This window comes from Acipenser ruthenus, chromosome 19 (genome assembly GCF_902713425.1).
Source record: "Acipenser ruthenus chromosome 19, fAciRut3.2 maternal haplotype, whole genome shotgun sequence".
In the NCBI taxonomy this organism is placed as follows: domain Eukaryota; kingdom Metazoa; phylum Chordata; class Actinopteri; order Acipenseriformes; family Acipenseridae; genus Acipenser; species Acipenser ruthenus.
The window spans coordinates 28,955,844-28,981,129 of record NC_081207.1 but is presented as its reverse complement, the minus strand read 5'-3'; the positions used below and the strand labels follow the sequence as shown (position 1 = coordinate 28,981,129).

The 25,286-nt window shown below is 40.7% G+C and overlaps 1 protein-coding gene and 4 non-coding genes across 6 annotated transcripts in view; 4 read left to right on the top strand and 1 right to left on the bottom strand.

Annotated features, from left to right (window-relative positions):
* The first annotated feature begins 819 nt into the window (after positions 1-819).
* Positions 820-25,286, top strand: part of LOC117424623 (protein VAC14 homolog) — a 32,226-nt gene continuing 7,759 nt past the window's right edge. The window contains exons 1-15 of one of the 2 annotated variants that reach the window (XM_058992752.1): positions 820-981; positions 2,151-2,364; positions 4,085-4,235; positions 4,429-4,596; positions 5,398-5,460; positions 5,975-6,082; positions 6,180-6,289; positions 6,426-6,547; positions 6,939-7,076; positions 7,326-7,466; positions 10,693-10,756; positions 12,186-12,330; positions 12,632-12,697; positions 16,481-16,628; positions 20,443-20,575. In XM_058992752.1, the coding sequence (XP_058848735.1) occupies positions 2,261-2,364; positions 4,085-4,235; positions 4,429-4,596; positions 5,398-5,460; positions 5,975-6,082; positions 6,180-6,289; positions 6,426-6,547; positions 6,939-7,076; positions 7,326-7,466; positions 10,693-10,756; positions 12,186-12,330; positions 12,632-12,697; positions 16,481-16,628; positions 20,443-20,575 (1,661 nt within the window). In that variant the 5' untranslated portion in view covers positions 820-981; positions 2,151-2,260. The remainder of the gene's footprint in view (positions 982-2,150; positions 2,365-4,084; positions 4,236-4,428; positions 4,597-5,397; positions 5,461-5,974; positions 6,083-6,179; positions 6,290-6,425; positions 6,548-6,938; positions 7,077-7,325; positions 7,467-10,692; positions 10,757-12,185; positions 12,331-12,631; positions 12,698-16,480; positions 16,629-20,442; positions 20,576-25,286) is intronic. The other variant, XM_058992753.1, reaches the window with a different exon arrangement.
* Positions 7,871-7,941, bottom strand: trnag-gcc (transfer RNA glycine (anticodon GCC)). Its single transcript has one exon. It is a non-coding gene; the product is annotated as a tRNA-Gly (tRNA).
* Positions 8,133-8,203, top strand: trnag-gcc (transfer RNA glycine (anticodon GCC)). Its single transcript has one exon. It is a non-coding gene; the product is annotated as a tRNA-Gly (tRNA).
* On the top strand, positions 9,685-9,755 carry trnag-gcc (transfer RNA glycine (anticodon GCC)). The gene has a single exon. It is a non-coding gene; the product is annotated as a tRNA-Gly (tRNA).
* trnag-gcc (transfer RNA glycine (anticodon GCC)) lies at positions 10,123-10,193 on the top strand. Its single transcript has one exon. It is a non-coding gene; the product is annotated as a tRNA-Gly (tRNA).

Below are 25,286 nucleotides of genomic sequence, written 5' to 3'. Positions count from 1 at the left end.
AACATAAACGATAAATTTATTTAACCCCTTAATTTAGCCCCCTTAACCACACTGCTGTTATCCGTGCTGCATCCTCAAAAAAATCAAGCAGGTTAGTTGGACACAATCTCCCTTTCCTAAAACCACGCTGACTGTCTCCTGAGTTAAATGCAGGCGTGTCGTAGGTAGTAAGTTAAAGGGTATCTGTCCCGTTCTGTGCTGTAGGAGACTTGCACACTGGGTTGTTTCCAGGATTTAGTGCGAGAGGTGCATTGTAGTATTGTGAGTTAGGGCAGGTGGTTTCTTTGTCAGCACTGTTGTTTGTATAAATTGTCCAATAAATACTTTATTCACAAATGTAAATTTGTAAATACATGTCCTTGTTTTAGGTAATTCGACAGAAAAATGTACAACGACGTAGGTATTTATTTCAAAAACAGAAAATTGCTTGTAAACTACTTTTTAGTCTCTTTTTATATAATTTAACAAATCTATTCAGAATTTTTATATCAAATATTTTTGTATTTCAATCTGTAATACTCTTATGATTTCTAATTAATAATGACAACAAAATATAATAATAATAATAATAATAATAATAATAATAATAATAATAATAATAATAAAAACTACACTTTTCACAAACTACACTGTGCTTATATCTGTTATTACAGTCTGTTGTCTCAACAGCCTGTGAACAAATCGTGGCTCGACTAGCTGGGCTGTGGGAAGTGGAGTCATGTGAGCAATATGGCTGCAGTGATCGAGATGGGTAACTGCAGGCCGGAGGCGTGGTCTGTGGAAAGCCTTGCGTGCGCAGCTTCCAAATAATTTATTAAAACAGTATCTGCGGCCATCACATTAACTGTGTTTGTTTATCTTTAAAAATTGGTAAAAATTACGTTGCATATTCAGTCCTATAAAATACCTAGTGCACACAGGCACTATTAAAAGTGTTTATTTTGGTTTTATGTGACTGCAGTCGTGGATACTTCACAAAAGGTAAATTGAGTGACAAAGTAATTTATTACATTATCAGGCAGGTCAGAGTTATTCCATTACCAGTGAGAAATGATTACATTATTGGGTGATTATTACATTATAGGCAACAAATACATTATTGAGGATTATTACATTACTAGGAGATTATTACATTAATGGTTGTGTTACAATCCTAGTTCTGATGAATTCTTCATAATCAGCTAAATGCATCTACAACATTTGGGTTGAATCCCCAACCTTACAACCCTATAAAATACATTAATAAATAATATAAGTTTTAGGTCAGAATAAAACACATAAATAAAAGCACAGCAAACAAAGACAAGCGTTTAAAAACAATTTATTTTTCAATTTATAGAACACGATTAAAAAACTGAAGTGCTCATAAGCGTTACACGAACCCGGAATTGTCGTTTGCGTCTTTGTTTTTCAATTGTCACGTGGTAGGGGTGTAAAGCCTACAGTGATGACGTTTTGTAAAGCTGCGCGCGCACGGCCTCCCGCAGAGACGCCGCCGGCCTGCAGTTACACACTCTTGCACTGATCAGCAGTGTACAATCTGTTTAACTCCAGGGCTGTCAATACAAGCACCCCTTAGTTTGGGTCTCTCTCTGCATCTCAGTTGGGCTGTTCGAGGCAGACTCTGGACACAGTCGACAGAAACGAAACCGGATAGAACGAAGGAAATGCGACACCTGGATTACATGCATTCCCTTCACGTTTTGTGTGTCTAATCTATTTATTGCTCTTATTTATCAGCATTGTTAATATAGTTACAGTATGTGAATAATACAAACACATCATAGTAAAATATCGCTATTAAGTTTTCTTTTTTTTCATGTAACTTATTTTTTATTTTACTATCGGTACTATAGTATAAACCTATTTTGTTTGCTACCGAAGAGAAGTAATCTAGTCTGGACAGTTTCAGAGCTCCCATAATATAGCATTTGCAGAGATTAACGAATAATTATTATCGTTGTGTCAAGACTATAAATAAATACAATTGTTGTGTTACGTATCGGACATCAACAGGACCGAGAACCAGTTAGCAGAACGGCTTCTTAGGAAAAAAAACACATGACTATTTAGTTCTACGTGAGTCCTCGTGTCTAATTTCACAGGTAATTTGGGTAGTAAAAAAAAAAAAACAACTAAGTAAATTTCAGGAACTCGACTGAATTATCGAAACCAAGGAGCGAGATCCCACAAAAAAAGAAGAAAGACCGACAGCGGAAGAAACATTATTGTGAGTTTCGTTTTTGGTTGATGTGTGAAGATGAACACGGAAAAGGATTTCTCCCCTTTGACCCCCAGCATTGTGCGGGCCCTCAATGACAAACTGTACGAGAAGAGGAAGGTGGCAGCACTCGAGATTGAAAAGTAAGAGGGGGTTCTAACCCTTCTATCACTTATGACCCCTTTTAAGTTATTAATGTAATTGATTAATGTGTGTGCCCCTCTTAATTACGTCAATGTTCTCTCAAACTGAAAGATGTGCCACTTATTTAAACCCCCATCCCGTTATTATTATTATTATTATTATTATTATTATTATTATTATTATTATTAATAATAATAATAATAATAATAATAATAATAATAATAATAAATAATAATAATAATAAATAATAATAATAATTATGACTAGGACAACTTGCTGTAGCTCTTTGTTCTTAAGCCAGTGCCTATCCAAATATCATGGCCTGTTATTTTTTTATAGGCTTAATTTTTAACAAGGTAGTTAGATTTCTAGCACTATCCAGTTTGCGTTCCCTATGCATCAGATTCATGTTTGTCTTGGCTTTAATAGGATACCATTTGGCCAACTGTATTTACCTGTGTGTGTGCATATGATGAGGGTGCAGTATGAAACCCAATCCAGACAGAAGGTAGGGGTCCCGCAGGGTTTAGGTGTATGCAATGAATCATCCACTCTACAAAAAAGTATACTTTTTAAATGATCCAGCAGCAGTGTATGAACACATTTTGGTTTGCTGAGGCGATGAGAGACACAAAAGTATGATTAAAAAAAAAAAAAAAAAAAAAAAGATAGTGGTGCTACTGAATGGCACAGAAGCATGTTAAACCAATTATGAACTTTTACCCTGGTTATTCCATAGTAAGGTTATTCGATGATTGAGAGATATATTTTATGGCATTATTACAGAGAGGTTCAGTAAAGTAATGTAGTGTTTTTTTTTGTCTATTTTTATAATATTTCATGTTTACAGTGCATTTATTACATTAGGGTTTTTTGTGTGTGTGTTTTCCGAAATGATGATATAATAAATTGTTCAAAACCTGGTAAAGTTTTTATGTTGCTGTTTCTGCATTAGTAGGATGTTGGTACATTCCAATACTTTAATATACTATGTACATACACCAGCTGAAAAAAATAAAACTAGAAATATTCAAACAAATCGCCTAACACAAGAAAGCCAGTGGTCAGGAAAGTAAATTCTTTCACAGATGCTCTACCTAAGGGGGAGTAGTGGGTGATGATGACTCAAGAGTCATATGATTGACTCCATCTTAAAGAGGAAATGCTATCATGTGATACTAATAATGCCTGTTGCTGGAGTATTGGGCCAAACCTGTAAAACAATAGAGCTGAGAGGTCAGTGCATCTTGCTGTGCAACACCAATTTGTCTGAAATTTCTATTGCAGTAATTCCCCAGCAATATTTAACCCTGTGACTGGCAAGTATATTATCCAAGAAAAGTGACCTACCGTGAGACCTTGCATTTAGTTTCTTGGCTGCAAGATACTTTCCATTTGAAATAATTTTTCACAGTGGTATACAGTACTGTACCAGTAAAAGCCAGTTTATTGAAGTTGTGGTACTGCAGTATTCTATGTGCAATTTGTTTTGGTTCAATGATCTACCTGATGAACTTAACCTGCCCCTTGATAGGAATAAAAAGAATCGATTTTGCCTTGTAATCTTTGATAATTGTCTGATTTCACAGACCTTGATTATTACTCGGTTGCCTGACGTAACATTAGGTAGTCCAGTGTTGGTTTTCTTCGGATCTGTGTAACCTGCCGTGAATAATGGATGAGCAATTGTTTTTGTTCGTTTGTGTTTTCTGCTTTCAGGCTGGTGCGTGAGTTTGTCGCTCAGAGTAACTCGACCCAGATCAAACATGTGATCCAGATCCTGGCGATGGAGTTCGCCCTGTCCCAGCACCCCCACAGCAGAAAGGGGGGGCTCATCGGGCTGGCAGCCTGCTCCATCGCACTCGGCAAGGTGGGCAGACCCTGCACATCAAGATATTAAAGATCATGTCTGGGAATTGCTTAGAACCTCCTGCCAATGCTTCTCCTTCGGTTCATATAGATACATTGCTTAGTGTCTATCACAGTTTATTTGCTCTTCAGCTCTCTGCAGGACCTGTAACAGATCTCTCTCTCTCTCTCTCACTCGCTCTCTCACTGGACAGGACTCTGGGCTGTACCTGAAGGAGTTGATTGAGCCGGTCCTTACCTGCTTTAACGACTCTGACAGCCGGCTGCGCTACTACGCCTGCGAGGCTCTCTACAACATTGTGAAGGTGGCGCGGGGAGCGGTCGTGCCACACTTCAACGTGCTCTTCGATGGTCTCAGCAAGGTAACACTCGGACAACTGGGATGGACGGGAGAGCTGGACAGTGAGAGGGTGGGGTGGGGTGGGGTGGGGTGGGAGGTCCCCCATATCCCCCATATCCTGGTATTTGTTGCATTAGCTCCCCCTTAGTGATGCAGTGTTTTCTTTTGATTGCATTTAGTTGGCAGCTCTAGTTTTAGTTTACAGAAAGCCTGCCATGTGTAACTGTCCTCTCGCTGTACAGTATGTGTAGGGCTTTTCGTTTTCTGTTTTATTTTTTATTACACAATGTCTTTTTTTTTTTTTGAGCGACTCCGTTCAATTAAACTCTTGGAAAAGTGTTGATTGTGAAACAAGTTCACTAGTTTTTTTTCTCTTGTAACTTGATTGAGACTGTGATTCTGTTTCATTGATAATTTGGTTTGAATTAAAAATAAGGAGCTGACTTTTTTTTTTTTTACATTATCATTGAAATAGATCCATTGTCTCATTCAAGTTACGGGAGGAAAAACAAAAGTGATCTTGTTTCACAATCAACACTTTTCCAAGAGTTAATTAAGAAACGGAGTCGGCTCAATATAACTTTAATAAAGAGTCATCCCGTGACCAAAAATAAAAACCAAAAATGAAGAGCCCTAAGTATGTATAACACAGTATGATGTATATGGACCTGCTGTGGAACTTGAAAGGGTAAGAAAGAGGGGAGGGAGGGAGAGAGAGAGATGTGGGCATGAGAGATGGACAGAGTAGATACATATACGTTGATGTACATTTTGATTATACAGACAGATGATTATTGCTCATGTTATTTTCCTCCTTCCCCAGCTGGCAGCAGATCCTGATCCCAATGTCAAGAGCGGCTCTGAGCTCTTGGACCGACTGCTGAAGGTGAGTGACACTGCAGGGACTTTAACTTCCATCACAGACTCCAAAACGTTTCATATGTACAAAAAGAGAAAGCAATGGGGTATTAGGGTCTGTAAAGATATTACACAGTATCCAAAATCAGCCCAGTTAGAGAAGCAACAATTGGGGATAAAAGATGGAGCAGTATGTGTGAATGGAACTGTGACGCAAGGTATTAAAACAGTGTGGAGTGCATATTCTGTTTCATACTTCATGTAAAGGGAGAGGTTATAGAACGATATGCAAAGTCACTATGGCTTCATAGTCAAACTATTGTATAGAGCAGATGGAGCTTTGTTAAAATTTTATGAACAGGCTGTGTAATGAAGTATATGCATGTGTACTGCATGTTGCAGAGAAGGAAATGGGCAGTATGGCAGTGTTGTGTGCATGGGGGAGAGAGGAGCATTTGGCAGTGCTGTGTGAATGTGGGCAGGCTGTGAATGTGGGCAGGCTGTGTGCTCCTCTTCTGCACTGTGCCTTATTTCTCCCCCAGGATATCGTCACTGAGAGTAACAAGTTTGACCTTGTGGCCTTCGTTCCTCTGCTGCGGGAGAGAATCTACTCCAACAACCAGTACGCTCGCCAGTTCATCATCTCCTGGGTGAGCCCCCCCATTCATTTTCATGCTGTACATACAAGGAACGGGCTGTGTTCATGCTGACCCCCACAACCCACCCCCTCTGTGCTCCTGTCCCCAGATCCTGGTTCTGGAGTCTGTCCCCGGTATCAACCTGCTGGACTATCTCCCAGAAATCCTGGACGGGCTCTTCCAGATACTGGGGGACGGCAGCAAGGAGATCCGCAAGACGTGAGTCCCCAAAAAACTGCTTTTCCCTGTTTGTTGTAATCATTGTCCCGTATCAGTACATGCATGGGGGTCAATAGGTTTGAGTTCTGTCTCCTGTCCTGTTCCCCTCTGACAGCTGCTCCTTGTCCCATTTCAGGTGTGAAGTGGTTTTAGGAGAATTCCTCAAGGAGATCAAGAAGACTCCCTCCAGTGTCAAGTTTGCTGAAATGGCCAACATCCTAGTGATCCACTGCCAGGGGTCAGATGAGTCCAAACTGAGTATGTATCAGTGTTTTCACATTCTAACATTATACTGCAATGACCTGCCAAAAGAATCAGTCCTTTACCCCCTTTGGTTAATTGATGTTTAATGATTTTGATAGTACCCATCCACTGGACAAAAACTCTTTGTTTATTTGTTGCATTAGCTCCCCCTTGTGGAGTACAGACAGAACACATCTATATCCAACAGTGCTGCAGTCTTTTCTTTTGATTGCATTTAGTGGGCAGCTCTAGTTTTAGTTTACAGAAAGTCTGTCATGCGTAACTGTTTCCTCTCACTGTACAGTACGTATAACACAGTATATTGTATTCTGAGAGTTGTGAAATCTATTTTCCATTTTCTTATTCCCATGATAGTGATAATAGCAGTTTGTTTTACCTCCCCTAGCAAATGACCTGATCCAGCTGACGGCCATGTCGTGGATGCGGGAGTTCATCCAGCTGGCGGGGCGCGTGGTGCTTCCCTACTCCTCGGGGATCCTGACTGCTGTGCTGCCCTGCCTGTCCTTCGACGACCGCAAGAAGAGTATCCTTCAGGGCAGGGGGACCGGGAGGCAGGGTGACCTAGTGGTTAGAGCTGAGGGACTTGCAGTTAGAGCTTTCTCAATAAATTAAGTCTCAATAAATGAAGCCTTCAAAGAACCATATATGTGCAATCCAAACATTTCGAATGTTTGTAATTGTATCCCGCCCTCTGATTTTGAAGGGTGCAGGGCGGGGTTGTTCCTGAGCCCCGTCAATTTCTCCAAATCCCCCTTAACCCCTTGCTGCCCAGGTACCAAGGAGGCAGCCAATGCCTGTAACCACAGCCTGATGAAGTTGGTGACTCCTGAAGATGATGTGGAGGAGGCTGGAGTGGGCAGTGAGCCACCGCAGCAGGAAGACACCCCCTCCCGGACACAGGACACCCTGGACAGTGAGTAGCCAGCTGGGCGGCTTCATTGGGGAGGAGGAGGGGGTTTGCATGGGAGGGGGTAGGCTAATAAACTGTACCCAAGGACATTTATTTTCAGTTTTTATTTTTTATTAACAGTTTGAAGTCTTTCTAAACCTGTTAAATCCTATATTTTTGGAAAACATAACATAATTGTAACTTTAGGGTATTTTCAAGAAAAAAAAAACAAAAAAAACTTTGTTCTAGCATGGTAATACTTATTTTTTTGAATTTGCCTGCCATTAAATATTTCTGGTAAACAACACTTTCATCTATTTTTTTATATATATATATATATATATATATATATATATATATATATATATATATATATATATATATATATATTGTAATAATAATAATAATATATAAAAAAAAAGTGTAGCTGCATTGGCCGGGAATCGAACCCGGGCCTCCCGCGTGGCAGGCGAGAATTCTACCACTGAACCACCAATGCTGTACTGGGAGAGTATATTCACACGTCTGTCTAGATAGAGAGGGAGTGAACTTCAGGCAGAGCCACGTCAGCAGCAGTAGGAGGGGCTGTCGGCTGGTATTATCCCCACCCACGCACTCACTGCCTGCTTAGCGGGGATCAGGTTTCCCTCTGCTCTACTCTACAGCTCTGAGACAGACTCTCTCAGTACAGCATTGGTGGTTCAGTGGTAGAATTCTCGCCTGCCACGCGGGAGGCCCGGGTTCGATTCCCGGCCAATGCAGCTACGCTTTTTTTTTTTTTAATATGTTTTTTAATTTAAGGAAGACATATAGATTAGAAAAAGCATGGTTCTAGATATTGAATAACTAACACACAGAGATTAAGCCAGTCTGGACAGATTGGAAAATACACATGTGGAATTATTAAATACAAATTTAAGGGGAACTGTTTGAGAGTAATGAAAGTGGAACGTTTAAGGTGTCTCAGGCCCATAATATGATAGGCTTGTATTTTATAAGTGTTGTCTGTATGGCAAAAACATTTTGGAAATCTAAAAATAATTTTAGTAATTTTTTTTTTTTTGTCCCTGGGAATTACACATCATTAGCACTAGGAGACTGGAGTAAACACTTGTTTATTGTCAGTGTTATCATAAGTTGAACCCATATGATAATAATAACAGTAATACTGGAATCACTGCAGAGACTGGCAGAACTCACTTAGAAACTATACTACTGAAATGTAATAATCTAGACATCATTAGGATACTTTTAATGCAAATTAAGCTATTTACAGTATAAAACATTAAACAATTTACATAAAATATAAAAAGCAACAACATAATGCAAATAAAACAAAAAATAAAATGTTAAATAAAAATGCCAGAATCCTTTGTTCTTAAAACACTTGAAAGAGTTCCCACTTGATCACTATCTCTGTGTGACCTTAAAACAAACCTGCAAATTCAAGAACTTTCCAGTCACTTCTGTAGAATCGCCATTTGTACTTCTTTTGTAAATCTATCTGAGTGAGTGAGCGCATGCTTTTACTTTTAAATGAATAAAGTAGAATTGTACAACAACCAAGCTGGTTAAACTATTCTGCTTATCTGTCTGGTCCCTGTTTTAATGCCAATCTGCAGAACCTGCACAGTTGGCCAGACGGCTGAGGTTCTGTCTGCTTCCTCTTTTTTCTGCTCTAATCTTTGCTTTGTGGCATCTCAACACTTTTGTAGAGCAGTAAAAGTACCTGATGGTCCCCCCTTTGGTTTTCTTGAGCTGCTGTTGCTGCTGATGTTGTCTGTCCATAATTTCTTGCATGTTTTTTTCAATTGACTCGGGTGTTAAGGCAGTGGATGGAGCAGTAGGTGTTAACAGCAGTGCAAGTGGGTTGACAGCTGCAGGTGACACGGTTACCACTGGGACCTGTACAGTGGCACTGCCTTCAGTTGAATTATGCCACAGCTGCTGAGTCTCCTGGGCAGTTTAGCTAATTTAAGGAAGACATATAGATTAGAAAAAGCATGGTTCTAGAGATTGAATTTAACACAGAGAGATTAAGCCAGTCTGGACAGATTGGAAAATATGCATGTGGAATTATTAAATACACATTTAAGAGGAACTGTTTGAGAGTAATGAAAGTGGAACGTTTAAGGTGTCTCAGGCTCATAATATGATAGGCTTGTATTTTATAAATGTTGTCTATGGCAAAAACATTTTGGAAATTGTCTAAGCTGCTGTCTGAGCTCTCGCTCCCAGCACAGCATTGGTGGTTCAGTGGTAGAATTCTCGCCTGCCACGCGGGAGGCCCGGGTTCGATTCCCGGCCAATGCAGCTACGTTTTTATTTATTGTTTTTACTTGTTTTTATTAAACTTCTTTTAAACTTTTTTGACCACTGTCATGATATTTGATGGAGCAATGATAGAAGAGAAGCTGTTTGGTTAGTAGATAACTGGTGTGCTGATAGAGGTTAGGTCACTGTGCTGTTAGGCAGCGTACAACTCCATGCAGTGATCCAGGGGGTTGGGGGTTATTTCTGCAGAGTGAAAGTGGTTTCCCGGCTCCCTGTGAAGAGCTCTTTTCAGAAGCTGCTCCTTGCTTTGTGCACATTCCCAGCCCCTCCCACTGCTGATGTGGCTCTGCCTGCAGCTCACTCCCTCCCTGTTTCGGCTGTTGTCTGGTCTCATTCTCCCAGCACAGCATTGGTGGTTCAGTGGTAGAATTCTCGCCTGCCACGCGGGAGGCCCGGGTTCGATTCCCGGCCAATGCAGCTTCACTTTTTTTTTTTTTTTTTATAATAGAGAAAGTTTTGTTTTAGACGTTAAATCTAGTGGCAGGCAGATTCACTCCAATGCCAGATCAAGGTGTTTGTTTTCTTGCTGAAAATAGCCTACCCAAGGTCACAATTATAATCAATTAGAACATATCCAGGAGTGTCATGTTTGAATTCCAGCCAATGCTATTGCATTTTTTTTAAGCTTCATTATTGCAAAAAAAAAAAGAAATGTAATATTTAACTATTAAACTGCTAAATGATATATACTGTAACAAATGCCAATATTTTTTTTTAAAGGAGCAAAACTATAATATATATATATATATATATATAATATATAATTTTTTTTTTTTTATGCACCAAAACAAATGCAGACCATGTTTAAATAATATTTGATCTCAATTATTTAAAAAATAGTAGCATCTAATAGTGGCATTGGTAAATTGCTACAACTGAATCACCAATTCCAATTTTTTTGTTCATTCTTTTTCAGATTCACTGAATGCTTCACAAGATTCAGTTGGCTTCAGCAACATCAGCTTTTTCACGCCAGCCAGGTAACCTTGTATTTACACCATTATTACTCTGCCATTTATTATTATTATTTTTTTTAATTTAGTCGTTGCCATGATTTTTACCCGTTTTCTCCCCAATTTGGAATCGCCAGTTGTGTTATTATTAATCCCGGTTCACCGCTGCAACCCCCCGGCAACTTGGGAAATGGAGGCTGACACACAATTTTGAGTGCACAATTATACAACTGTTCATTTACCCAACATTATATTACAAATCCAGAGACAAAGTGCTTAGTCGGGAGCTTTGACCACAGGAGAGGCCATCAAATCATTGTGAAATGACATGACCTGAGGCAGTCTGTGGCATGAAATCCTGAGTATCCTTACTGCTCACACACTCTATTTATAGAACACGTGTCTTCTCATCTCTTTTGTATGTAGGCACTCTGACAATGTGTCTGTTCGTTGGTGGGCTCCCCCTCCCCTCAGTCTCATTGCAGTAGCCTTGTCCTTCTCTTTCTGTCCCATTTAGATTCGGTATACCATTCGCTTTAAAACAACTCTGTGTAATGCAGCTCTGTTTAATGAATCTGAACCAACCTTGCTGTGGAAAGCAAGAGGCTTTGCAGGTTTATGAGATTTTACTCGTTGTTGTTTGGTTATGAATAGAGCACCATGTCAAAAGTGCGTGATAAGGGAATCTGTCTCATTCTGCCATTTATATGTTTCAGTTTGAATGATGATCATACTGTGCCTTGCTGCAGTATGTATAATACAGTATACTGTATAGTGAAGATGTATTATTGTACCTCCACAAATGCACCCGTGGGCCAGCTAGTAACACTTTACACCTTATATGCAGGGCTCCACTATTGCCCATGACATGGATACCTGACACACTTTTGTACATTTTTAGTATTGTAGATCAAAGCGCCGACTGACCGCTGTCAAAAACACAATTAACAAGAACCAACAAAAAATGTGTCCCATGATCAAAGTGTCTCCTCCCTATTCCCTCAATGGAATTCTAGTATTATTCTGGAACACTGCCTTCCCTCAAAATTCTCAATATACACAGCACTGCAGTGTTCCAATTCTTTTGATTTCCTATAGAGATCCGGTCCTTTGTGTTAAATTGTGCCTGAGACACCCTTCTTTCATTGCAGTAGATGTTGGTGCTGTGACGGGGCCTTTTCATATAATCCCTGCAAGTTTATCCATGGTGTTCCTTTCCTCTCAGTCTCACTGCTGTAGCCTGCTCTGTTGTCAGGGTCTCCCTTGTACTGTGTGTGTTGTGCTCTAGGGGGCAGTATTTGTCTGCTAACTCAGTACTTGTTCCATCATTCTGCTGCTTTATTAGATTATAGCGGTGGTTTTGTTTTCAAATAAAACTCCCTAGAGGAGTGCTGTATATATCCACTCAGAACAGAGAGATGGTTTAGTGTGCTTGATGAAGCCTGTTTCTTCCCAGCCCGGACAGGGCCCAGGTGACTCTAGACCTGGATGGGATTGTGCAGGTTCTGGATCGGCACCTCCATGACCCGGCCACAGGAATGATGACCCGCATCACTGTACTGAAGTGGCTCTACCACCTGTATATCAAAACACCACGGAAGGTGAGAGGGCACGGCCCGACTGCATTCATCCTGTGGCATGCAGTGTCATCACACCTCACTACAAGAAACCACTATGAACAAACACTAAAATGTCTTAGCGCTAGTTTTTCTGAATGACAACAGTAGTGATGCACCTATACAGCATACTACAGAGCAGAAATAGTCGTATTGAATCGAGTAAATATCAGTAATTGATACTGTACATGACATTTTCATGTTCAGATTTTGCAATATTGGTTAGGTGTGGTAGATGTCGCTAAACATGTAACTAAAAGCATTTTTTTTCTCTGTTTGTCCACAGATGTTCCGCCACACTGACAGCCTCTTCCCAATGCTTCTGAAGACACTCTCCGATGAATCGGATGAAGTAAGAGAGTTTATATAATATAACTTTGGTATGTGAAGACAGACCATTATATAGGCAGTGCTGGTAAACTCTAGAGATGAAGTTCAGATTCCAGAGATGGGAACTCCCATGTCTTTAGTTCAGATGGGATCTCTAGGTTACCATTGCTGGCTAGCATGACAGCCTGAGGATAAATCAACCCTTTGTTTTTAGTTTCCTGGCTGTGACCCAAGCCAGCTGATTTTATTTACTGTTCTGAAGCGACAGTGGTCTTCAGAATGTGCTGAAAAGCAGCTATGTCTCATTTCTTTGTGAGCAAAAAGAGAGAAAAAAAAAATCAGGCTCTGTTTGTTTCTAAAGATGATTTGCTTCATCTCATGAACGCTGTGTTGAGCTGCTGTGGAAGTTGCTGGCTTCCCTACCATTCAGCTCTCGTGGTACACACTGGCTGTGCTGTTACCTTCTCAGTCTACAGCGCAGCAGAGCTAAACTGGTCCTCTGTGAGCTCTACACCACTCCTCTCTGCCTGGCCTCTCCTGCAGCCAGCTTCAGCTTCTTCTCCATTCTCTGCAATATAACAATATATTTATACAATGGCGCCTCTTAGGAAATGAGCAGCGTGCACACTCATTTCCAAAGAGACCTTGTCCCCCTGCTGGAGTGTGAAGGGAAGTGAGGATCCTTTTTCAAATATACATACATAGGAACCCATTCACAGTGTTACAATCCAGCGATTGCAATACAACACATTAACTCATATTTGCGGGCCACTTTTTTCAGAGGTCCCGTCCCTGTGCTGTGTAAGGAAGAGAAGATCTTCACACAAGGAAACCCCTCTGTGCAATCATGCTGCACGCTTCCAAAGAACCCCTTTTTAAAACTGTACACTGAATGTGTTTTTATATACAGTGAATCTTTTAACTAATTGGGATCAGGGTTCTAAAATTGGTTTGATAATCGAAATCGAATTGATACTCCTAAAATAGGCATGTTGTTCCCAATCATGAAATCACCGCAAATAATTAAAATACAAAACAAGCAGTTCTTTTTGAGAAAACACTACAAACAGAGATGAAAATAAGACTCCCATTGCATAGCAGTTTGATCCGTCCCTGGATTTTCTAGGAGTTTAATAAGACATACCTGATCTTGTTACCTATACACTGTGGCTAATCAAGCACATATTAAAAACTGGAATGGGTGAAACTGCTATGCAATAGTAGTCATATTTCCATCCCTGACAAGGTCCAAAACATATGTAGCCTGCCTCAGAATATGCTATACTTTGCAAGCAACTGAAATGCATACATGAAATGCAATATATCTTTTATATATTTGGGTAAGCAGGTATGCTCTGGGAGTTGTTTACCAGTCCTGGGGCGAATGGGAGGTCTTATTTTCTTTTGATTCTCAGCAGCCCTCAGAGAGAACTAACTAACCTACTTTCTCTGCTCTCAATGGAAATGTGACATCTTCACAGCAGGGAGAGTTGCTCCTTCAAAAGGGGTTATATAAGAGCTCACAACAAGACAAACAGTTCATCAGCGTCATTAAATGTTTGATGTAATGGATGTATTTGTTATGTGAACTGTAACTTGCTGCATTTTCCCCCTGGGATCTCCCTTGCTCACAAATAGTCTCTGCAGATAAAAGGGGCAGGCACTGGGAGAGAATAACATAGACTAGCATCACCCTTCTCCCTCCATCTTATTAAAAATAAAGCAAGGGGCTCGCTAGCAATGTGGTTACTTTTAGAAATCTTCAGTAGTCTGCATTTCAAATGTATCATAGTCATCATGAAGTTTGTTTTTTGTCATCATGAAGGTGCATTGGGTGAGATGACATAGCTGCAGCCAGTGTCCTTGGGTCTTCATTGACACACTGGAATTAATCTCAAAGAATCGAAACACAAATGTCTTCATTGTGAAAGTCCAGAGATGAGCGTCGCTGGCCTGGAGTTGTCCACAGCCCAGTCCCAGTGGAAGGCCCCGGGCTGCAGCACACAAACAGCTTCTTGTAAACGTCAATAGGAAGCAGTAGTAACTGCGGCTTATAGCATGTGAACCTGCTGTTAAAAGGGGCCAGTCTGGAGGCGGTTTCTGTGCTAATGGTGACCCTGAGATTTCTACAATTATGTGTGGTCTCCTCCATTTTCTTTCTCCTGTTTCGTTCACTTTGTCAAGTTTTGTAGTCCTTTTTTCTTTGTTTCCTGTAGTTATTTCTTTCCTTCATTTCTTCTATTTCTTTTTGCATGATTGGAAACCGGTGATCAAGCTTTGCCATATACTGTGCTGTTGGTGAAGGTTACGTGGAGTCCATCAATTATAAGGCATCCATTAAAAGACATCCTGTAAAGTAAGCTTTCTGGGTCATCTTTAAACATACAGAATATACTGTGCACCACAAGAGAAAGAAAGAAGAAATGTTTTTTATAAGGTATTTGCAAAATACCTTTTCAGTGTGTCCTACAACACCATTACCCGACTGCTGCATCATTTTTGAATTCTGTATGCTTGAAATAATTTGGTGAATTCACAGGGTGTTGTTTTGTTTAACCAGAGCAAGTTCGGTGTTATCTGTTGAATTTGAGATAATTGGAGTGTGTCGGAATCCTTCAGAGGAACGATCAGCCCACCTGCTGTAAACAGGAAGCAGCCACGCCAGAGGCAGTGATGAGTGTGCGTGGAGAGGACATTACCGCTGCCGGACAGGGCAGGGTCACATAACTCCAGAGTTATTGAAGACCCCGGCGGCCAGTCCCAGAGGCCCCTCTGCCATGTTGTGTGTGCGTGACATTACTCGGTTCCCTGGGTGTTCTGTCTTGATAATTTGTGGCAGGACAGCAAACACATGAGAATCAGATGAGAGCGGGTACAGTATCACTGATCAAAATAGCGATATCAAGGTCACTTGTCTCTCTTTAAAAAAAGATGATGTTATGCTATTTTGATATGCAAGTTTTTACACAAATGACAATTAAAAAAAAAAAAACCTTTGAATTCTGTTCATGTGTACAATTGCAAGAATTGTTTGTACTCTCATATGGTATAGTCAAAACCCCAAACTAGAATGTGTTTGGGAAGGTGTAACTTGCAATTAAGAATTGGGCAGGCTGGGAGTGTAATAGCTAGTGTTTTCTTGTTTAACGAAGCCTTTTTGTTGTTGCATCTTTACATGGAACGAACGAACAAATAAAACATTTTGCAGAACAAGAAATTCAACTCCAGTCGCCTGTGTGGCAGTCACAGTTGCTTTGGCAAGCAGGGTGGGGTGTTTCCCTGATCTTGTGCTGTGTGGTTTGAATAATTGTGTAATTGTGAATGAGAGTGTGTGGAAGTGGTGTCTCTGAGTTTGTAAACTTTATTCAAAGAGGAAACGGGTGAATGGGAAGGGGGTTTAGAGGTCATCAGCGTTTGCATTGACCGTTGAGAATAGGAGCTGCTCAATGATCGTGGGAATGGAAATGGAGAGGAGGGCGATCTAGGGACTCTCTCACACTGCATCAACCAAGGAGGGGGCAGACAGCTAGGCAACAGCAAATATGCTCATAGTCAGCACCCTCATCACAACCAATGAGTCTTAGGTGTTTTTAATTCAAACTTCAGTGCACACATGGATAAGTGTATATAAAGTCACATATTCAATTGTTTTTATTTACACTGTTGTTAAACAGTGTTATCACTGTGTATATGTGATAATAGTACAAAATGTACTTTACAGTACCCATGTGTTAAAACGTACATCTCCGTTCTACCTGTGGAAAGACGGCCTGACCTCCTGCAACCTCCTGTCTTTTCTTCACAGGTGATTCTCAAGGATCTGGAGGTTTTGGCTGAGATCGCCTCTTCTCCGGCTGGACAGACAGACGCACCGGGGTCATGTGACATCTCAGACAGCAAATCGGAGCTCCAGGTTCGAGGGTCGACCAAATCGGTTCAGCTGAGCGGGTTTGGTGAGTGTCCTAATGACCCCTTTATTCAGTCCTATTGAAATGCATTGCTAACTCAGCTGCTAACTTGGCTGCCTTATACTTGTATATTGCACAACATACATTGCAACATTCAAGATTTCCCAGAGTTATTCAGAGAATGCACTTCATCTTGTCTAAATCCTTCAGTAACTGACTCCAATATTTAATCATCTGAAAGTCTCCCACCCTATTTCCTGTTCTCCTAATCAATGGTGTTTTGCTTTTAAACTGCAAATGGTAGAGCAAAAGTTTTCTAATTGGTGTTATTATACCAATCGACCACTAAATGCCACTGTTTAATTCCACTTAAAGCCTCAGACACAGAAGATGCACACACAGTAGATCTTGCTGGAGTCCCAGAAATATGAAGACAAACAGCGCTCCAGTTCACCAGATCTTAGGATATATGTATAGAGAGAGAGAGAGTGTTACTACAGATTTGAGGCCCCCTGTAGATTTGTCTGGGGGAGTACTGCCCCCCTCCTTTTGCTTGGCACCCAGGACTGTAAAAGACTTCCTGTCCTGACATCTCCCCAATACTTGGAGCGGAAGTCATTTCCTCTCTGTTGACTCACACATCCTGATGAAGTGGATGTACAGTTTTGTTGTGAAAGGGGAGATAGAGAGAGAGAGATAAAGCGAGCTTGTGTGATTGTGGAAGTGCATGCTGATGGCTTCCATTACCAGCAGTTGCCATGGTTGCTTGCTCCCTGCCTCCTTCACCCCAGAGCACTCTGGGATACGTGTGCACTGTGGTTGGAATTATAAACAGTGCATTGTGATGCAGCGCTGAGGAGAGGAAGCCAGTCATTGTGATGGAAATGAGGAGCAGTGCCACACTGAAAACAGATTGGATCACTCACTGACTAAAATGGAGATTTTTTAAAAGCAGCTCTCCTAAAAATGTTTTTTTGGTAAGCAGTGGGATTTAGCTGTTGAAGGGAAATACATGAAAATCATTCAGTTTTGCTATTCGCAGGGTGATCTTCTGGGCTGTCCTCTGGCTCCTTTCACTGGGATCTCAAGTCGTCCAAAGTCTTGGAAGCCAGCTTTTGAGTGTAGAAACATTTACTTTTCAAACCGAGCCAGTATTTAACATTGCCCGGGGTTGCACAGTTTGAAGTGTAACTCGATAGGTGTTGCAGCAACAGAACAGAAAGTAATTGAAAATTTCCATCCTGACAGATTCCTTTTACAGGCATTGCTGGTGCTCCATGCAGCCGGGTACGCAGCGTTGAGTTTCAGTTTATACTGGAGAGCTTCTGAGCACATCTGGCAGCAGCGGCAGTGATATTGAAGGGCAGTCAGGAACATTGTAAAACATCAGAGTGAAGCGAGGGTCAGGAATAATCCCAACTGTGACCTGTGAACTGCCTTAAGCCTGCTTGCTTTATAACACTCTCTGACGATTACCGTGACCTATGAACTGCCGTAAGCCTGCTTGCTTTATAACACTCTCTCTGACGATTACCGTGACCTGTGAACTGCCGTAAGCCTGCTTGCTTTATAACACTCTCTCTGACGATTACCGTGACCTGTGAACAGCCTTAACCCTTTGCGGTCCATTTATTAATTGCGCGTCAGGCACGCAAGGTCTAATTAATTTTCACACGCGCAGTTAATTTTAGACGCGCTGTTTAAAAGTATTTTTTTTCACAGTCAAACGGGTTTAAATGGCCCTGCATATCAACAAAGCACTCACTAGGCATCTCCAGCCCCACCCCACCCTTTCGTTTGCTATAGCGTTCACCTATGTAAGAAATAAATAATAACAATAATAATAGTCGTACATACCGATCGATCATCTCCGGATCACTCGTTTTATCATCAAACTCCTCAATAATGCGATCCAAGTCATTATTTTATTACTATAACATCTCAAAAAAGCTCTGCAAATGTCCATGTTTTCTGTGCGCTGATTCAGTCAGCCAACTTGTTTACTTCAGACCGCTCCCGTTATCTGATACCTGATACCATGTATGACTATTCATGAGATACGCCTTTTTTTTATTTATTTTTTTTTTCGACTTGTCTCTGCTCCTGTCGCTCCCACTCGGCAATTGAATGTTTTTCTCGGCTTTTTCCGGCCAAAAAACGACTAGACACCCGTTTATTGCGTTGCTATAATGATGTCGGACCCAGTCCGACAAAGGACCTGTGAGGAATAATTGCAATGTCGGACCCAGTCTGACAATGGACCGCAAAGGGTTAAGCCTGCTTGCTTTATGACACTCTCTGACGATTACTGTGACCTGTGAACTACCTTAAGCCTGCTTGCTTTATGACACTCTCTGACGATTACTGTGACCTGTGAACTGCCTTAAGCCTGCTTGCTTTATAACACTCTCTGAGGATTACTGAGAAAACACTTGTGTTAGTTTAAAAGCAGAAATGGAAATATGTAGCCACCTTCCCAAGATCCACATGCGGTTTCCATTGCTTTATAAGATTTATTAACCGTTTTTTCTTTTATTTATATTTATTTATTTATAGCCTCCCAGTCCTTCAGCTGCTTAACCACACTGATCCCTAACAAATTGGAACACACTGCCTCCAAGTCCCTCGTCTCAAAGTATGAGGTCACTGCTCACTGCCAACTTAGTTTCTTTTGAAACTGTTGTTCTGAGCTAGTTGAGATTACATAGGCTCCTTTGCACCTCCGTATGTTCGTTCCTGTTTGGTTCTCAGTGTTGGGAAACTGAGTGCATCCCTTGTAATCTCTGACCCGTAAATTTTTTTTTTTTTTTTTTTTTCAAACCTTGTGGGACAATTCCAAATTATTTTTCCACATAAAACACATTCCCAGAAATCCCGGCTAGTGTCAGTCCTCGGGATCACAGAGCAGATCCTCTCCCAGATGACTCTGATTAGCGCCCCAGTAAGCCATTTGTAACCCTAAAAGCAAGAGGACAGAATTGTAAAGGATAATGTTTTTTAAAGGCCCACTCGAGCGATACCTGGAGCCTTTGGGAAAGGATTGTCACACAATAATAAATAAATAAATAAATAAATAAATACCACAGGTCTTGGCTGACAGATAGGGACAAACAGATAGTGGTTCAAATATTGAGTCGGTTTAAGGAAAGATTTTACTGCAAATAGTTTTGAGTATTAGTTATTCAGAAGTACAGGTTATGTTATGGTACCTCCTTACCCATTCAGTTATGGGGGAAACCAGCATACTACAAACTACCCTAGTTCTCATACAATACGTTTTGTGTATTTTGTGTTTTGATATGCTATTATTATCATCTGCTTCAGTCTCCCATAGATATTTCCATTAGGTAAAGACTGAGCCCCCTTCCCACACAGCTGGCTTGGAGGTCAGCTTTCATAACAGATGTTTTAGAAATAAAAAGGAACAACGAATCTGTGAAAGTGAGTGTCGGGATGTCCCTGTTGGCTCTCTGGCTTTAAATCAACGCCCTGGCTGTACAGGGGACTGGACAGGGGCGATTGCCAGGGTTTGGGAGACTATAGGAAATACTTGCAGCTACTCTAACTGCACACACCTCTCTTCACAGCAGTGGAGGCTGTGCAGGGTACACTGGAGAGAATCGAGGGGTGCTCCCTGCTAGTCCAGGCCGACCACAGCCCTGTATAATTACAGTGAAATCATTTCACTACGCTGTTGTGCACTTCCATTACTTGTATAGGGCTCATAAGTTTTAAAGAAGAACATGTTATAGTCAACATGTTTTTGTTTTATTTTAAAACATTATACATGGCACTACAGTTGCTTTAAAAGAAGGCTTTCTGCTGGCATTCCCTGTCATTTGTTTTTGCTGTGTTCCAGGATCGAAGGGGGCTGATTGCTCCCCATCCACCCCCAGCATGAACTCCTACTTCTACAAGTTCATGATCAACCTGCTGAAACGGTTCAGCATGGAGAGGAAGCTGCTGGAGATGAGAGGCACCTTCATCATCAGGTAGGGATGAGGGGGCGGGGCATGGGCTGTCCGTCACCACTGACGCTGGAGAACACAACAGTACTGCTTGCACTGCTTTGAATTCCACCTTCACTAGATGAGGTAATGCTTTCACTCCCACTCTGATCATTGTGGAGTTGTGATGTTTCTAATAATTGTTGGCATGCTTTTGAGAAAAAAATCCTTAAGAGTTTCAAATGACCTCACATCTTAATTTTTTTATGAGTTGTGAGTTTTTATGAGTTCTTATTGCAACTGTTTATATAGGTGAGTTATTTTAATTTTTTATTGTTCTTTTTTTTTTATGGTGCTTTGACTATGAGTTCAGGAGCTGCTGTAATTGCTTGCCATAGAATTATGTAATGTAGGCAAGAGTCTGTATATAAGCAAACATCAGGACCATCTAGGGTACAGCAGCATATTGTCAGAAAACAAAAGGAAAGAGATCAATATATACAACATATTATTATTATTTATTTCTTAGCAGACGCCCTTATCCAGGGCGACTTACAATTGTTACAAGATATCACATTATACAGATATCACATTATTTTTACATACAATTACCCATTTATACAGTTGGGTTTTTACTGGAGCAATCTAGGTAAAGTACCTTGCTCAAGGGTACAACAGCAGTGTCCCCCACTGGGGATTGAACCCACAGCCCTCCGGTCAAGAGTCCAGAGCCCTAACCACTACTCCACACTGCTGCCCGATATATACTGTATATCTGAATGGAGATAGACCATTATAAGATACTTCATTACTGCAGATAGACCTCTCTAAGATGTTTGACGAGAGTTGGTCTTTGTGTAACTAAATCTATAAAAAAAACCTTTGGGGGATGTGATGGGTGACCTTGACCTTTTTGGTGTGGTGTAGGGGTTTTAACAGCAAGTTATAAACGATGGTTCATAAATCCTGTCTAACAGTCCTTTCTGGAAAGTGAACCCACATGGCCGACATAGCGTGTCGAAAACGTTTCCCAGTAAATATTTTAACGATCTTCAAAAAAGGATTCCAAAAATGTTTGGAAAGGAAACCACATTGTTGTTATGTGTGTGTTTGTCTTTAACAAGACATTTTTAATTGAGTTTATATTGTCTACCTTTCTGTTGGATATTGGGCGCTGTGAAGCAGATTCAGTTTGCTTGTAGTAAAATTATTTGCTGCCAAATATGAGAGGAATGAGAGCAATCCTCTCAACACTGGCTTGCACTGGGACACATGGCCGGGGGCTTTTAAAGGGGCAGGCCTGCTTTCCTGGAATGTTTACCAAAACATTACCATAGCAACATCAGGGATGATCCAACTCAGCCAATCCATGTTAAAAGAGTGGCATTTGATCTTCTGCGAATAACAGCTATTTTTTGTGGTCAAAATAAGACAAAAATGGTGAAATTCGATTATGTGCCTCATCACCATTTTACCTTACGGAAATTTAAAAATGTTAAGTACAACAAAACGTTATTTAATATGGGGGAAACTAGCACTTTAACAAGCTAATAGTGTTGTCCCTCAACTGGTGCAGCAGCTGGTGTACAAGGCCAGTACGTTTATTATTAAGCAGTTTGTCAGATACGGTTTCAGTGCTCACCTCAACGGGTGCAGTGTGCACCTATAGGCTGGACAGGTTGAACAATAGCCAGTCCCAGCAGGCTCTGCAGTATGAAGATGAATGTTCCCAGTAGAGGGTGCTGTTCATTAACTCAATCACCTTTTTGTTTTTCCTAATTGAATGCACCCAGTTCAGATACAGTTGTTCCCAGAGGAGTCTTCTATCACTGTCAAAGGCTGAAGAAGTTAACTGATGATTAGAGCTATTGATCTGTCACTAATCTTGTGTGCTTTCATTCCCTCTGCCTGCCTGCCTCCCTCGCTCTGTCTACTACAGTACTATATCATCATTACATCTGCATACATACATTTGATTCATGGACCTGCTGTTTTTTTTTTATTTGATTCATTCTTTTTTGGAAACAAATACATTTTTTCAAATTTATGAAAATATTTTCCCTGTGTGCCAACAGTTCATATGGGTTAGACCTCTTTTTGGAAACACGTATGCATGCTTTTGCTATTGCTGGAACACCAGCTCTCCTGCTTTGGGAATGGAATGCAATGGTTGTGCATCTTCCCTTGTGTAAATCCCTTCAGTGATAAAGTTGATGCCGACGATGATCCCCTGGCTCCTCTGTAAATCAGCGTCATGCTGACAGCACCAATCTCTCCCACAGGACTCCGTCACAAAGCAGCGTGGAAAAACTGGGGCAATGCCGCCAACCATAAACAGTATAACACAATATAATACACATTGCATGTTATATAGCACTGTGCAAGACCTTTCTCAAGGCATTTTCAAACAAAAATTGTATACTAAAAATATGAGATGTGATTTGAAGACAGTAGCAGGACTAATAGAATGTGTCACAGAATTATCCAAATGCTTATTCACCTTTACTCTGAAGAGCAGCAGCAGAATTTCAGGGTTAAAGCATAACCTTCAAGTGTATTCTAAGACTTACCAAAGGCCAGCACTAGAACTATTTTTCTTTTTTTATTCATTCATGCAACACTTCATTCCTTGTGAATTATTTGGGTTAACTCTCTCTATTAAATATTTTTGCAACTGTCACTGTTGTCCATTTGCAAATCACTAGTATATGGGTATAAGTAGGTCTGCAGTTTTGAATGGAGTTCTCTTTCCTGGACCTATATAAAGATCTGCAGTACAAATATTAAATGATCTGTTGCGATCCCTGCTGAGCTTCACAAACACATTCATCTGGAGGGGAGCAGAAAAGACCTGGAGATCTTATTATCTGATATCTCTGCACCACCACCGCGTTGTTATTAATGGAACATTAAAAAATTTGTAGGCAGCTTTAGCCAGTGGCTTTAATGCCAGCGGAATCGGCTTCCGTTTTAAAATGTAAACTGTATTGTCCCAGAGAAGGGGAGTGTTGAATTGACCATGTCAGTGTAGTGGAGAGCTGCCTTCACTGGTCAGCACAGCAGTGTTCTAGACGGCTCTCAATTAAATAAGAGACGTGTTTGAAATGTTCGAACACGTTGGCTTTCCTCCTGGTCACATTCTGACTGGCCTTAAAACCAATTGGCTTAAAATAAATAAATGCCAACAGTTAACAAGAATTTGAGTCGCCTGGCCTTGCTGGCCTGATCTCTTTGTATAGAGAGGTGTGCAAGATAGTGACAGGTTCGCGTTGACAAGTGTGCGAGAGTGTGGACAGACATCCAGGAGTGTGAACAAGCGGGCACAAGTGTAGTGCTCATTGCTTACCACTGAAAGACAATTGCAAAGTTGGACTGGGTTGTATATGTATATTTCCCTTGCATGAAAGGCAAAGGTTACTTTGTGTGTGTTTCTCTGTGTGGGTGTCTGTATACAGGAGTGTCAATGAGGCAAAAACAGAAAGCCATTTTCACTTCACTACTCGTAAGCTTTCCTGATCAAAGGGATTATAATTACCCGAATCTCACAGCACTGCTTGCCTTTGTTTAGTTCTGTAAAGTGTGAGACTTTCCACCAACTGCTAACGGGAGCCTTCACTGTCAAGGTTATGTTTCAAGGTTTTAATTTGAGATTGAGAGAAAACTTTTAATGAGAGATTTAATTGGAAGTTTTGCAAATAGAAACAGTTTTTTTTTTTTATTCCAAAATAAACCCTGAAGATTTATTAAACAGAACAACTACCGTTTTAGCTCAGTGTCATGTTCAAGTTTAGACTGGCTTGTTCAGACTGGCTAAATTGAATTTTATAGAGGGTCAGGTTGCTGTTTTTAAGTATACCCTTGTAATGGAGTGCAGTATATTTTAGCAAATGTGCTGTGGCAATGTCACCAATTCCTAACTCGGAAACCATTTGACATACAGCCTTCATATGCACAGGGTTCTATAAACTCCTTGAGTTAAATGTACCGATGACCTTAATTTAAGACCAGATATGGCTACCATATCTCTGAATTGCCTTTTTTTTGCTTTGCTATGCGATTTTAAACATTAACATAACATGTGGTACATACTATTTTTACTTTCTTACACAACTGCTTGTGATACCTCAGAAACCATTTGAGATATACTTATTTGCAGATTAATATAAATGATATTTAATAAATGCCAGTTTACAGCAGGGGTGGTGAGCACAAGTTTTAATTTGTTCCAAAGTGGACAATCACTCCAACTTTTATAATGTACAACTTTGGTAAAATAATTGGAAGTTTTGTATCTCCTACACAGTGTGACATTGAACAAATGCATTTTTTTTAAAAAATTTTACACGGTTGACAGTGATGGCTCAGAGTGATTGATGGCACTCCTTTTGTTGTTGTGTCTTAGCAGAAGATGAGTTAGTAGAGCGAAAATGACAGCATTGTCTCCTAAACTCTCTGAAACCTTCAGAATATTATTCCGTGCAAGAAGGCTACAAAGTCACTTAGCCACTCTGTACTGGAGGTTGAATTCACAGGTTACAGGTCGAGGATTTAGCTGTCCCTGCGGGCGTTCTAGTATGGCAGAGGAAGAGAGGAGATGAAAGGCAGAATTTGCATTTCCCTGAGTCACTGGAAAATCGCAGGCTGGCAGTAGGGGGAGGATTCCAGCTGCTCTCTACCCTGGCATACTTTTCACTAGTTCTCTCTCTGCTCTACTTCACCTACGAGTTAGGAGGCAGTGGTGAACCACTGCTCTCCA